The 13,891-nt window shown below is 41.7% G+C and overlaps 1 protein-coding gene across 2 annotated transcripts in view; it reads right to left on the bottom strand.

Moving 5' to 3' along the window:
• Window positions 1-3,478: 3,478 nt before the first annotated feature.
• Map2k6 (mitogen-activated protein kinase kinase 6) overlaps window positions 3,479-13,891 on the bottom strand; it is a 124,018-nt gene continuing 113,605 nt past the window's right edge. For both annotated transcript variants that reach the window (XM_028761260.1, XM_028761261.1), the window contains exons 11-12: window positions 10,482-10,527; window positions 3,479-4,322 (exon numbers count right to left, since the gene is read on the bottom strand). In XM_028761260.1, coding sequence (XP_028617093.1) covers window positions 4,245-4,322; window positions 10,482-10,527 — 124 coding nt within the window. In that variant the 3' untranslated portion in view covers window positions 3,479-4,244. The remainder of the gene's footprint in view (window positions 4,323-10,481; window positions 10,528-13,891) is intronic.

The raw sequence follows: 13,891 nt of genomic DNA, 5'->3' as shown, positions 1-13,891 counted from the left end.
TTCAATGAGTAGAGATCCCAGGAAGGAGGACCATGGCATCTCCAGAGTGAAAGAAATGAAATGCTTGTCCATTCACCTGGTGTGGCAACTGTTGCTTCAGAGATTCACCATGGCATTTTTTCAACGACAATGTGTATCTTCAATGGCCTGATTAAAAGTGTCTCTTCCTTTTGAAAAGTTAAAAAAAGGTGGGGGGGGCACGAAGGTGACATTTATCCAAGTATCATTTCACTTGCTACCTCCAGAAAGGTAGGAGATTCCTTGAGCTAGAAAATCCCTTTAAACTCAGAGGCTTTCTGAAATCCCCCAAGTGTGTGGTGTGATAGAAACTCTCTTCAGTTCACTAGCAGAACACCTACTCTGATGAATTATGTGAATACACAAATCTTATTGTCAAAGTCAGAGAAAGTAACAACCACCTCAAGCCCTGAAAAAAAAAAGGAATTAATTAAGAACTAGAAATCTCTATTGCACATTTAAGACAAAAGAAACTTGTTTTTCCTAAACACTCTTGGAAGTGATTGCTCTGAGCACAGGTAACAAAACCCTGTGGTTAATGAAGCCATTTTGGGGTTTAAACCATGACATCCTAGCCCCTCTCCACTTCCTATGTGATTATAGAAGACAAGTTTATTAGGAGAATTAAGGAAAGTGATTTTCTTGGTACTAGTCTCCTCTACTGTAGACTATTGGCTGCTTCTGGCTATTGCAATTTAAAAAAAATGTTTATGTGTGATGTGTGTATGTGTTATGCGTGTATTATATGTAATTTTTGATGTGGGTGTGAGCACATGTGTGTATGTGTGGGTGCACATATATGTGCCTATGTGGAGGCTAAAAGTCAATGTGAGGGGTCTCTCTTCACTCTCTCTCCAAGTTTGTTTTTTTTTGAGACAAGGTCCTTCTCTGAACCTGATGCTAATAGATTTGCTACAATGGTTGACCAATGAGCTTTCAGGGATCTTCCAGGTTCCCTTACCTCCTAAGCTACCTCCCTAGCGCTATCCATTTCACTTCTAGACTACGAAATCATGGCTTCAATCTTTAACTTCATAATTAAGGAGGCACACAAACTCAGAATATCAACGAGACAGAGAATGAAACAATATGGGAGGGGTGGGGATGGGGGCAGGGGCTCAATGATTGAGAACTCAGTTTTCAAACTCCCTGGTCAAAGACTGAGCAAATCTCAGCATTACATATGCTCAGCATCCACAAGCCTTGTGCTAAAACAACTCATAGGCTTGCTAATATATTATGAGTTGTCAGGAGAAATACTGACATCTGAGTGATAGTCTTCAAAGCAGCTTGGGCCTAATTGTTTGATATGCTGAAGTATTCAATACCTTGGCCTTCAGCGTCACACACACAAAAGGGGGAGGGAATACTGAGACAACTCACCAAGGGTGCCATACATAAGGAAACTTTGGCATATGCAAATTCTTGTTAGGTTTAGAAGATGGGCAAGAACTAAAAACAACAACCCATTTTGAATGTGTCCATTTGTATCCTCTTCCGTTTCAGAGGACCATTTCAATCTGACTTTGGATAAAGTGCCCTCAACTCTGGTGTGCATCAGGAATACATGAGGGCCTTTCCCCCTGCCTTCTTTTTCTTTCTCTCCTTTCTTTCTTTCTCTCCCTCCTTTGTTTCTTTCTTTCTTTGTTTCTTTCTTTCTTTGTTTCTTTCTTTCTTTCTTTCTTTCTTTCTTTCTTTCTTTCTTTCTTTCTTTCTTTCTTTCTTTCTTCCTCTTTCTTAATTCCCCAGCTGGACCCGGACCAACTAATTCCAAGTCTCTGGGGCCAGGACTCTGGAGCCCACACAGGCAGCTAAATGGCTCCAAAGTGTACCAGGCTTGAACTAGCAGCTCTTCCCACTATGGTATCTTACAGGTTCCTGCCCTGAGCTCACAGTCCAAACAACACAGGCACACAGTGCTCTTTGTTAGAAGTGATTCAAAGTAGGCAAGCAATTAAGAATAATCAGATCCAGACCAGAAAGACGATTTGCTTTAGGAGTTTCACCAGAAATTGTAAGAGGATTGGTTCCCCAGGCTTCTCCCCCATTGTTTTCTGTTCTCTTAAGATGATCGAACGGAGCAGGAAGACAGATGTGACTTCTCTCTATGTCAAAGAAAGGAACTTTCCGATTTAGAATAGCGCATATGACACTGAATGGACACAATCAAGAGGATAATACCACTTTTCTAGCAAGAAACAAATAAAACAGATGAGTCTTTAGAGCAGACGAAGCTGTGCTTATTCAAACAGGTCCTGGGCAAAGAGGTGTTTGGAGGGATTGAAAGAGTGTGGCCACACCCAATACACTTAGAAAGGTCATCTGTCCTTAGGTACGTTCTACCTTTTGTTGGAAACAGGGTCTCCTACTGGCCTGGAATTTCAGCATGTAGGCCAGGCTAACCCATCCATAGGCTTCCAGAAATCTGCCTGTCTCTAACTCCTACCTCACCATCACTGGGTTTACAGGTCTGCCTGGACCACAAGGCCAAGCTTTTGTAAATTCCAGGAATGGATGAAGGTCCTCATGCTTGAGAGGGAAGTGTTTCACTGACAGCCACCTCCTCAGCTCTGCTAATGGGTATCCTTTAAAAGAGATGAAGTGTCAGACACACTCTAAACAGGTGTCCTGTAGAAGAGCGTCCTGAAGATGTAAATAACGCAATGGAGACTGTACTGTTAATGCTTCCAAATCCAGGGCGGATGGAAGGAAGAATTCCAAGAGGTCAGAGAAGGGAAAGAAAAAAAAAGTGTGAATATTTTTTCTTCCCTTTTTATCAACAGGCTGTCTAGGAATTCCAATAGTAATCGCCTTATAGTAACACTGTACCGAAGCAATAGTACCTCATTATTTAGTGAAATATCTACCTTTTCCCTGTCACTCACAATACTTCTCAATCCTAGAGGACCATATATGCTTAAACTAGAGAACTCATGGTGTCTTTAACCACAAGAATTCAGTCAACCTGCAAGAGCTGGAAAGTGGAGCAAGCTACTCTACGGTGCTAGACTAAGACACGGCCTGAGCCTGTGACAACTTGGCAGTCTGTCCCAAGGGACTGTTCTTCATTAAGTTTTCTTTCATTAAAGACTGCTGTCTTTTATCTTCTCTTACCACAGCCCTTCAAAGAGTAAGGCTTCTTCATTGGATGTGAGAACAAACCAGCAAAGCAGGATAGTTCATGAGTTAAAGAAGCAGGCCTTGAGGAGGCACAAGAGCAGAAAAGCCTCATTTCCCTCTGTGAGCTTCCAGATCTGATGACTGACAGGTGTCCTAACTAATATAGGTGTTCCTAGAAGCCACTAGGTAGGACTTGATTCAAAAAATGTACACACACACACACACACAAATATGCACACACATATGCAAACACATATACACAGAACAAATAAGATAGGCAAATATAAAAAGCACACCACTTTCCATTATTCTCATTTTTCCACCAATACTATGCCACAAATTTGAAGAGAATCATTTTTTTTTTTTTTTTACTCTTTGAGCCATGATACAAGTGTTTTCCAAAGTTGGGGGAGGGAGGCGGGGAACATTAACTTTGACAATTCATTCAAAAGATGCGGTGATCACCCACAGTTGAGTTGAAGGGTGGGAGTAGCAGCCATGACAGCTGCAAGCCACACTGCACAGGAAGAGTCCCTTTGCTTGAGATTTTTATAATATTCTTAAAGATGCATATTAAATAACTTCCTCTGGACCACAGACATGATCGAACTCAAAAAATAAAAAGCCCTATAAATACTGCCAAGTCAGCCTTGTCTCCGTATCTCCCTTCTTGCATAAAATGGAATATTTCCAACCAAGCACTGAAACATAAATATTAAAATAATAAGTGGGATACACCTACAAATCTACTTTACAATCTCGTCACTACTGTAGCACCTTGTGACCAGGGCCGATGCATTCATTTTGTAAAGAACACGAGAGCTCTGAGAAGCTTGAGGACTCGGATGCCTCACCCTTAAATATTTATAATCACCTTTTCGAGTCCTAAGCTTTTATCGTATTTCATCCATCTAGAGAGTTCAGCCTATGCTAGAGATTCCAAGGCCCCCTTTGGAGAGGAAAAAGAAAAATGGAGAGAGGAAACCCCTCAGAAAGGCAGGGTTCAGTGATCTCAAGATGACTTCCTGTTGGCGCCGTAGTGAACTCGCTTCACCCTGTAAAGATACCAATCCACAGTAGGGTCGACCAGCCATGTCCATGGCTTTCTAGTCCCCAAGTATCAGTTTTACAAAAGATGCCACGTCTGCTGCTTTGGATTCATGTACGGTGAAAAACGGATGTTGCTGCGAAAGAGAAGAAAAATACGTGGCATTAATACTTGGCACTGATGATATACAAGAATTAGTAAATCAATATATCTGTTTAATAAATGGGCTAATATCTCTATTGAGGCAAACTGGATTTCTCATATTCCTTGTGACGTCAAGTACACATTTACTGATGTGCTTACTTCAAGGCTCTCTCTTTGCCGTCTCCCATTTTGATACATCTAACTTTCTAATACAAAGAATCATAGTTTAAGTAACATATGCAAGTATGCTACATAATTCCATCCATACAGAAATACAAAGACTGGCTAAGACCATCTCTCTGCAAAATCATTTTAAACAGCTGCAATAGAACAATTAAAACTTCACAGACGCCGGGCGGTGGTGGCGCACACCTTTAATCCCAGCACTTGGGGGCAGAGGCAGGCGGATTTCTGAGTTCGAGAGTTCGAGACTATCCTGGTCTACAGAGTGAGTTCCAGGACAGCCAGGACAACACAGAGAAACCCTGTCTCAAAAAAAAAAAAAAAAAAACTTCACAGACTTAGGTTCCCCCACTTCCCAGGATGAGGAACAGGGCGGCAGAAGAAGACAGTAATGTTGCTGAACAGTAAATGGGCAAGGAAGGTATCCATGCCCTTGATTGACACTAGAAAACGGGTTTGAACTAAGACAGCTAAGGCCGTTTTCTAAGGCCACACCCACAGCTAAGACTTACACTACCTGAGTCCTGAAGAGTTTGAGCCATTCACAGGCTAATGTAGACTGCCAAACTACTGGCCAATTCAGGAAAAAAACTCAACTCAGAGATTAAAGGTTGAAAAAAAAAAGCAAAGTAAAATTCTTTGTGTACAGGTCGGATTAAGTCAATTTAAAGAAAAATACAATGTCATGTCTTACACTTTGCATGACTCCCACATTCCAAAGCAAGTCAAATGACAAAGCCATTCTTTTTCTGTGTAACAGAACAATCCCCCTGTATTACTCAGCTGGGTTATAATATGTGATGACCTACAGACCCTTCGATCTCCAGCTAAAGAGAGACACATTAGGTCATGTTCCTTGGCTCTTCTAGTGGGACCAGAAACCAAGTAAAGAAACTCCAAAGGACAAGTCTTTGAGGTCCCCACAATCACACACCCCTCCATCTCACCTACTATGCCCAGGCCTCTGACTAGCCAGCAGTGCTGCTCTCAGTGGCCACTGTGAATGGCTCAATATGACTGTTTTCTCATGTAGTCATGACTCACTCTGCTTCCCTGATGAGGGGTTCAGTTTGCAACCTTCACTCTGCCTACCAGTAGTAGGTTTTCTAATTATATTTGCTTGAAACCTGACAGCAGAGGGCCAGATGAGTCAGCTCTGTGGGGAACTGAGTGCCCACCCATGCAAGTCTTAGGAAACAATGCAAGGGAGGGAGGGAACAAAGGAATAAAACCCCAAAGATAGTGGGTGGTCCTTGCTGAGCATTGTGACTCAGAACATGGAAAGTTCTTCTGTTTTTGCCCATTAGCAGGTATGGGCTGAGTGCTGGCTCAGAGCCTTATGCCCAGTGTGAAGTTCTAGATTCATAGCCCTTCATTCTAAATTCCCCTATCTGCCAAATAAGTGACACCTCTTTTGATTACTGACCACTTATGCAGCACAGTTACCAAGGTCTTGTCTTTTGCTGTTTTGTTTGTTCGTTTGTTTGTTTGTTTTTGACCACCGTACTTAATAGCTTTCCACATAGCCCCCTTGACATTTGGGGATCCTTTAACGTGTTTAAAAAGCTCTTCACTGGGCTGGAGAGATGGCTCAGAGGTTAAGAGAACTAGTTGCTCTTCCAGAGGTCCTGAGTTCAATTCCCAGCAACCACATGGTGGCTCACACCCATCTGTGATGGGTTCCGATGCCCTCTCCTGGTGTGTTTGACAGCTACAATGTACTCATATAAATAAAATAAATCTTTAAAACAAAAATCTCTTGACTATCAAAATAGGACATGCCAAGCCTTGGATTGTTTGGATGGCTGAGTGTAGTGCCTGTCGGCTCTGCCTAGGCACTTATTCTGCTGTCAGCTAGCTCAGTACATGGAGCTCCAGTCCATGAATGGATGAAATAATATGATCTGAAACCTTTAATTTACAGCAAGTTCTTTAGCTGTCTTTTAGTATATCCCAGAATAAGAAAGTACCGTGAGAGCCCAAGGACAAGAGGCACGAGAACAAGCAGCCAAGCCAATCAACAGGAAAGCTGTGATGAGCCTTGTGTGGGGCTTTGAAGTTGAAGAGCACTGAGAACTTGTTTCCTTCTATAAACAACTAAGAATAGGAAGGACAGCAACCTGGAGGTGGGCAAATGGTGTCCCACAAACAATCTCTAGGCTATAGCTCCATCTTAAGCCTCTTCCCCTAAAAAGGGCCAAGTCCTCAGTGAAAGGACCCTGTACTATTTAGGAGTCCTATGGTGCCAGGAAAAAGCGTGGAGATTCATGGACATGCTGCCAGGAAGCAGAGAGGCAAGCCACAATCACTAACAGGCCTCCAAAATATCCTGGGTATACACCTCAACCTCCAGGACTGTGGGTTCAGCTCTCCTCATTTCATACTGCAATTTAAATCTAGAACTTCCTCAGATATTTGGAGAAGACAATCACTCCACTGGGAAATCATCTGAACACCATGGCTACTACTTCTGGTGGTAAATATCTAAGGCAGGGGACATCAAACTATAATCCATTGACCAAATCTAACTCCGTGTCTGTGGTGGTTCGACTGAAAAATGTCCCCCATAGGATCAGATGCTTGAATACTTGGTTCCCACTTGGTGGTGCTGTGTGGGGAAGTTTAGGAGATGTGGCCTTGCTGGAGGAAGTATGTCAGTTGGGGGCAGGCTTTGAGGTTTCAAAGATTCATGCCATTCTCAGTTGGTTCTCTCTGCTTTCTGTGTACAGTTCAAGATGTGGGCCTTCAGCTTCCCACTCCTGCACTGTGCCTTGGCTTTACCCTCAAAGGTTCTAACCTTCTGGAACTATAAGCCCAAATAAACCCTTCTTTCTCTAGGTTGACTTGATTTGCATTCTTTTATCATTGGAATAGAAAAGTTGCTAATATAGTGTCTGACTTTCAAATAAAGTTTTATTGGAACACAGCCACATGCTTTTTATGCCTTCCAATGTTGAATATGGCTACTTTCAGCTCAATTCCTTTGTTATAACAGCAACTACATGGCTCATTAACCTAAAATACTATCTAAACGTTTACCAGAAAAGTGTTGGTTAATATCTGCTGTGGGAAAAAAAAATGCTCCAAAACAGACGTTTGAGGGGATGAGCAAATAAGATGGGGTTTGAGGTGCGTATAGTCCTCCACTGAATTAGGGTGAAAATTATTGGAGATCCTATAAGAAGTATATATCTGGTTTGGAGCCTTGATAATAATATTCCTTTATTTGGAAAAGTCATCTTTTTCCCCCCCTCTTCCTACCTCTTTACAAATTCCTAAAATTGAAACAATAGCCCTTCCAGCACGTGTTGCCCAGTGCTGAAGTCAGGGAGCTGCGACTCAGAATTTCCATTTCAAAACCTCAATTCCACAGGAAAGCAGGGAATAGTTACAGTCTTAAAAAGGCACGTCCATTTCCAGTACCACAAAGACTAATGCCATAAAGGGGGGAGGGTTGGCCCACACAATCTTACATTAATAGACATGCCAAACCCCTCCTCAGTGTTTGTTAGATTGTATCAGGAAGGCAGACGTCAACACCAGATGCCAATGTATAGGACACATTTTTTTTTTCTCAAATGTTTTCTGATGAAAATTTGGATAAGAGGCCACTTAAATTGAAGAAGGAGAAACAAACAAACAACAACAACAAAAAAAGGCTGGTCAGCTACTGTAAACGACAGAAAAATATTCTTATATTAGAAATTAGTTATAAAACAGAGACTTCAGGATTCCAAGTTCCGTAGGATCCTACAGGAATCACTCCTTGTCTACCACACTTTCTATGAAATTATCTGTTAAATGTTAAATGTCCACACCTACCACAAAAGGGGAGTTGGGCCTGGAAAAGCCACCAGTTGATCACTTCTAAAAAATAATAATGATTCAAGAACAGATCTTCAACTCAAGCATGTAGATATATTCTCAAATGACCTTACATCTGTTTGGGTTTTCGATTTTTTAGGTTTATTTATTTATTTCAAGTCTATGAGTACACTGTCGCTGTCTTCAGACACACCAGAAGAGGGCATCAGATCCCATTACAGGTGGTTGTGAGCCACCATGTGGTTGCTGGGAATTGAACTCAGGACTTCTGGAGGAGCAGTCAGTGCTCTTAACCAATGAGCCATCACTAAAGCCTCTACACATCTGTTTTCATATAGCTGCTGAGTGGTGAATACTAGACACTGCTTTTTAAAGCGGGGACAATGGAAGTTCAAGGAGATGGCCTGACTGAAATACTTCTAGTCAGAGAATGGCCCAGAGTTAAAGAAACCAAAGCCTATCACCAGAACTCAAACAACACATGTCTGAGATGGTCACACAGGTCATCTTTTGATAACTCATTTTTAATATTTTATATTTAATTATGTGTATATGTTTACGGGGAGGTGGAATGTTTATATACCCACAGAGGCCATCAAAATCTCTGGAGCTGGAGCTACAGGGCCCAACATGGATGCTAGGAACTGAATTTGGTCCAGGTCCTCTACAGTAAATGCTCTTAACTATTAAGCTATCTCTCCAGCCTCTCCTCTATAACTTTTATGAATATTTCCAAACGGTGTGTCTCAGCTACCCCAGAACACTGTTCAATAAGAGATACCAGGAGCCTGCGCTTCTACAACACACTCAGCGGATCAGACAGTGAGGCTGTGGGCAGGATAGAAGAAAGCACTCTGTGACTACTGCTAGCAGATCCACTAGCAAGGATCTCAAATTTTGCTCTTCCCTCTATTGGGATTGAACAACATCATAATTCTCCTGTGGTGGTTAGCTTTAACTGTCAACTTGGCACAACCCAAAACCATCTGGGAAGAGAGTCTCAGTGAGGGATTAAGTACACTGGGTTGGCCTGTGGGCATGCCTGTGGGAGAAGGTCTGAACTGAGTTAATTGACGTGAGAAGATCCAGCTCACTGTGGGCGGCACCATTCTCTAGGCAGAGGGTCCTAACCTGTTCTAGGAGTGGCAAAGTAGAGCTAAATGCAAGCAAGCAAGCTAACATGTATTTATCACAGCAACAGAAATGAAGTTAGAACATCTCCCCCCCCACCCGTCAAAATTATAACCTCGGTCATTAAGATAAACCTGAGTAGTAGGCAGTAAGCACACATTCACATATAGTCTAAATTATTTCTCTCCAAAATGTACTTGTCCCACGTTCTACGTCTATTTAGGTAGAGGCACTATTATAGAGCAACAGTGTTGAGGTTTTGATCTCGTCATATGTTACTGATAGGAAAAACAATAAATCCAGGACCAGATGCTTTACTCCTGTAAAAGGACTTACTATACTTCTTTCCACCAAAATGGAGACCAAAAAGTAGAGAGAAAGAAGATCACCTAATTCGTCCAAGATTTATTATGAAAAATCGATGGGCCACACGGCTTATGAGCTTATCCCATTGAAGTCTCTGAACTGACATTTCCACCACATTTATAGTAGGAATCTTCCAGACTTGAAAACATCAGATTCATGGACATCAATGTTTTCCAGGTTTACCAACATGGCAAACATCACTGGGAATGATGACTTATTCTGAACTTGTGTCAAAAACAACAACAACAACAACAAAAAAAAAGCATTAACAAGGCCAGCAAGATGGCTTAGCAAATAAAAGTATTTGCTGCCAAGCCTGAGGACCTGAGTTCAATCCCCAGGACCCACGTGGAGGAAGGGGAGAACTGACTCCAGCAAAGGGTCCTCTGATCTCTACATGTGCACTGTGATACATGTGTACCCACAAATATACAAACACATGCACATAAAATAAATAAGAAAACATTTTTTAAAGGATAACTAGCAGTGACAAAGGACCCTTAACTCTGTCTTGTGTCCAGTTCCCGGGAATCAACCATATCTCAATGGATCAATTCCTCCCTAAATGTTTATTTATGTATCGTCTTAGTCAAGGCTATGTCACTAGCTGTTATTTGCTAACTTGCACCAAAGTGTTTGCACTCACCATAAGCTCTGGATATGTGGGCCGTTCTTTGGAATTTTTCTTCAAGCTTAAAGACAAAGAATAATCACATTAAAAATCTAGCAACGATATTTTTTCACTGTTAGGACTTTAGAATCAGTATAAAACCATAACTAATTTTTTTTAATGCACAAAAAAACAGGTCTTCAATTCTAAATTATGAAATCTTAGAAATTATGTTTTAAACTACATTGGGCTTGCTTTAACACGAATAAGTATGTATGTGTGTACTGTGTGTGTGTGTATGTATGTATGTATGTATGTATGTATGTATGTGTTTATTTTCTTTTAATACATCATGGATGTTATTCCGTCTAATTCTCTTACCTATAGCCATTGCATCTCAAAACCTATCTGTTCTTTCTTTCAAGGTAGCTTTTTATCCCACGTCTTGGAAAAGAAATCAGCCAATGTTTCTCACAGGACTAAGTACTCCTCACTGCCTCCAACTGCATGCCCCTCCCTGTTTGTGGTTCCCTCTCATATAAAATTTGTTTGTATATGCTCCTACCCAAACCTGCCTGAGACAGAAGCCACAAACCTATATTTTTACTAAGGAGGTGCTTCTTGTTCACTGTCTTGGTGGATAAAAACGGAAAGCATATTCAGTCAGCAAATTAGCAATGATTCTTAGAAATATGTCTGTGGTCATGCACTGCTGTCTAGTAGTCACTCAGTTCTCTGAGTACTCCCAACATTTAGTAACATTTGATATCAGAGGCAGTCCTCATAAAACTATAACGTGAAAGAGATCAACCCATCACCCCTGTCCTCAACCCACCGCTGGGTCTAAAATGGAAAAAGAAACAGTTTACTTGATGTTAGAGCTTCAGGTTATAAAATAGAGGAAAGGATACCCTTGAAAACTTGATGCACAAAACAACCTACAGCTTCCTGTAGCCACTGGGCCATAGATCATACTTGAATGGGAAGACAGTCACCGATAGTTTGAGAACCGCAACATGACAGCATATTGGGTTCCTGGGATTTGTGCTGATAGGTCCTTTTGAGCAAGTGAGATCCTGAGCATCTCACATGAGTTCTGCTACACCCATAGAAGTGAACCCCCACGAGGGGTGCAAAGTACAAAACTGTGGGAGAGTGACGTTACTGGGAGATGTTGAACTATAGGCTTATGCAAAATGAAATTCTCTTTAAAAGTTAAAAGGATGGGAAGCTTTTGAACCAAAACAACTTAAAAGCAGCCTACCAGTTTATTCCAGGCAATGTTGTGAGTAGAAGCCAGGGAACCTGAGACAGGCTACAGGCAGAGGTGAGGACAGAAGTGTCAACCTGGAGCTGAGGGCAGACCTAGGACCTAGTGGCCTCAGAGACCAGACAACCTATGAGAGAAAGTTCACCTCAACTGAGGATAAAAATAAGATGTGTTAGAAAGAAGAATTACCAACTGTCAGCATGAGGCTGATATGAGAATGTGTACCTGGGTGAAATGAATGAACTCTTAACCCACTGGTGGCTTTGCATATGCCTATATCCTGAGGGTCAATGCTGGTGGTTCCCAATGGTAGCTATTCAGTACCTCCACCCCATGGGATATTTCTCAACATCTGGAGGCATCTCTGGTTGTCACAACTAGTTGGTAGTATCTGACAGAGGCAGAGGATGTTGCTAAGCATCCTTCAATGTGCAAGTCTGCATTCCACAACAAAGACAATCCAATTGGAAATGCCACTGCTGCAGATATCAAGAGGTCATGAATACTTGGACAGTGTGGAATTGGCTGACCCTTTCTTTTTTTTTTAACTTGCTATATCCTTCTCTAGATTGGAATGCAGTTGTAAGAACTGTCTCCAGTTGGTTTACATGACATTTGTTTATGTTCTCGTCATAACTACCTCATGCCTCCTATCTCTCTCTTCTGTCTTCCTAGAAACAAAAGGTTGTCTAAATTCAAGTATTAGTTCATCTGGGAAATAAGTACAGAAGAAGAAATATCCTTTGGGGTCACTGTTGTCTCATTCATAAAGCCTAGATTCTTCTTAAGAATACAGAAGTCCCAAATATCCAGCTATTATTCAAAGCAAATCTAAATCCAGAAATTCTTATTCATTGGTTAAACAGTTTAACTTCTTAAATCAATATAATAGTACAAATACAACAGTAAAACTACACTTAATATTCAGGGGATTAAATAGGAAATCTGAGGGGCCAGCAAAATGGTTCAACTGGCAACAGGCACTTGCTGCCAAGCCTGAAAAATCTGAGTTTGGTTCTTGGAGCCCATACAGTAGGAGAGAACAGACTCCTATGAGTTACCCTCTGATCTCCATGTGTGCACCATGGCAGCATGCACCCCACACTATGGGAGAGGGAGAAGAGAGTGGGAGGAAGGAAGGAGGGAGTAAAGGAGGAAGGAAGAGGGAGAGAAGGAGAAAAGATAAAAATGTTTTAAATACATTAAATCTGAAATGTTCTATGGCCCATCTTCCCTTGACTAACTTTTTACTCAACAGCAGAACTAAGGGATTGATTAGCCAAGAAGAATATCTTGACCTTGAAGTGTTAACATAAAGAGTTCTTGTAGCAACCAAATGACCTCCATGGCCGCGCTGATGTTTGGCCCCTGTTTACTTCGTAATAGAAGGATTCCCTCTTCCAGACTAGCTAAAGGCATTTTTAAAAAATCCTCTTTTTTGTTATTCTTGTCACTGTGACATTACAGAGAAGATCCCAGACCTTACAGGGACTAGGCAAGCACTCTGTCACCAAGCTACATCCTTAGCCCCTGGGCTTTCAAGTTTCAAGTAAAAGTGACTGTGAGATAGGACATTTGTCTCCCCCAGAAGAGTTTGCAAAACTTCCTCTCTGCTTTAATTCATCTTTTTTTTTTTTTAATGTGGGAAAGGTCACCCAATTAACCAAGCACAAAGTACTTAAGATCCATCAGACCTCAGAGGCTGTTGCTCAACTGCCCAATAAGCTACCTCTTGACTTACAGCCCTTAATCAGAAGGGAAAGTGTACCCCCAACTACAGAATTCTAAGGAAAAGCTCTTTCACAGTGGCTAGCCATGGTAATGACACCTGTAATTTCAGCATTCAGGAGGCTGAAGCAGGAGGATTACAGAATCAAGGGGCAGCCTGAGCTATAGGGGAACTTTTTAGGACAGCCTAGTGTATATAGTAAAATCTTATCTAAAAAGAAAGGAATAACAGAGAGAGAGGAGAGAGAAAGAGGGGGGGAGGTAGACAGGGAGAGAGACAGAAAGAAGGAGGAAGGGAAGAAGGAAAGGAGGGAGGGAATAGGAGAGAAGGAGGGTAGAAAGGAGGGAGGTGGAAAAAGGGAGGAAGATGGAGAGGGAGAAAATGAAGGGAGGTGAGAGAGAGAGAGAGAGAGAGAGAGAGAGAGAGAGAGAGAGAGAGAGAGAGAGA

Source organism: Grammomys surdaster, unplaced genomic scaffold (genome assembly GCF_004785775.1).
Source record: "Grammomys surdaster isolate TR1022 unplaced genomic scaffold, NIH_TR_1.0 126906, whole genome shotgun sequence".
NCBI lineage: Eukaryota > Metazoa > Chordata > Mammalia > Rodentia > Muridae > Grammomys > Grammomys surdaster.
This window is presented reverse-complemented; position numbering and strand designations above follow the sequence as displayed.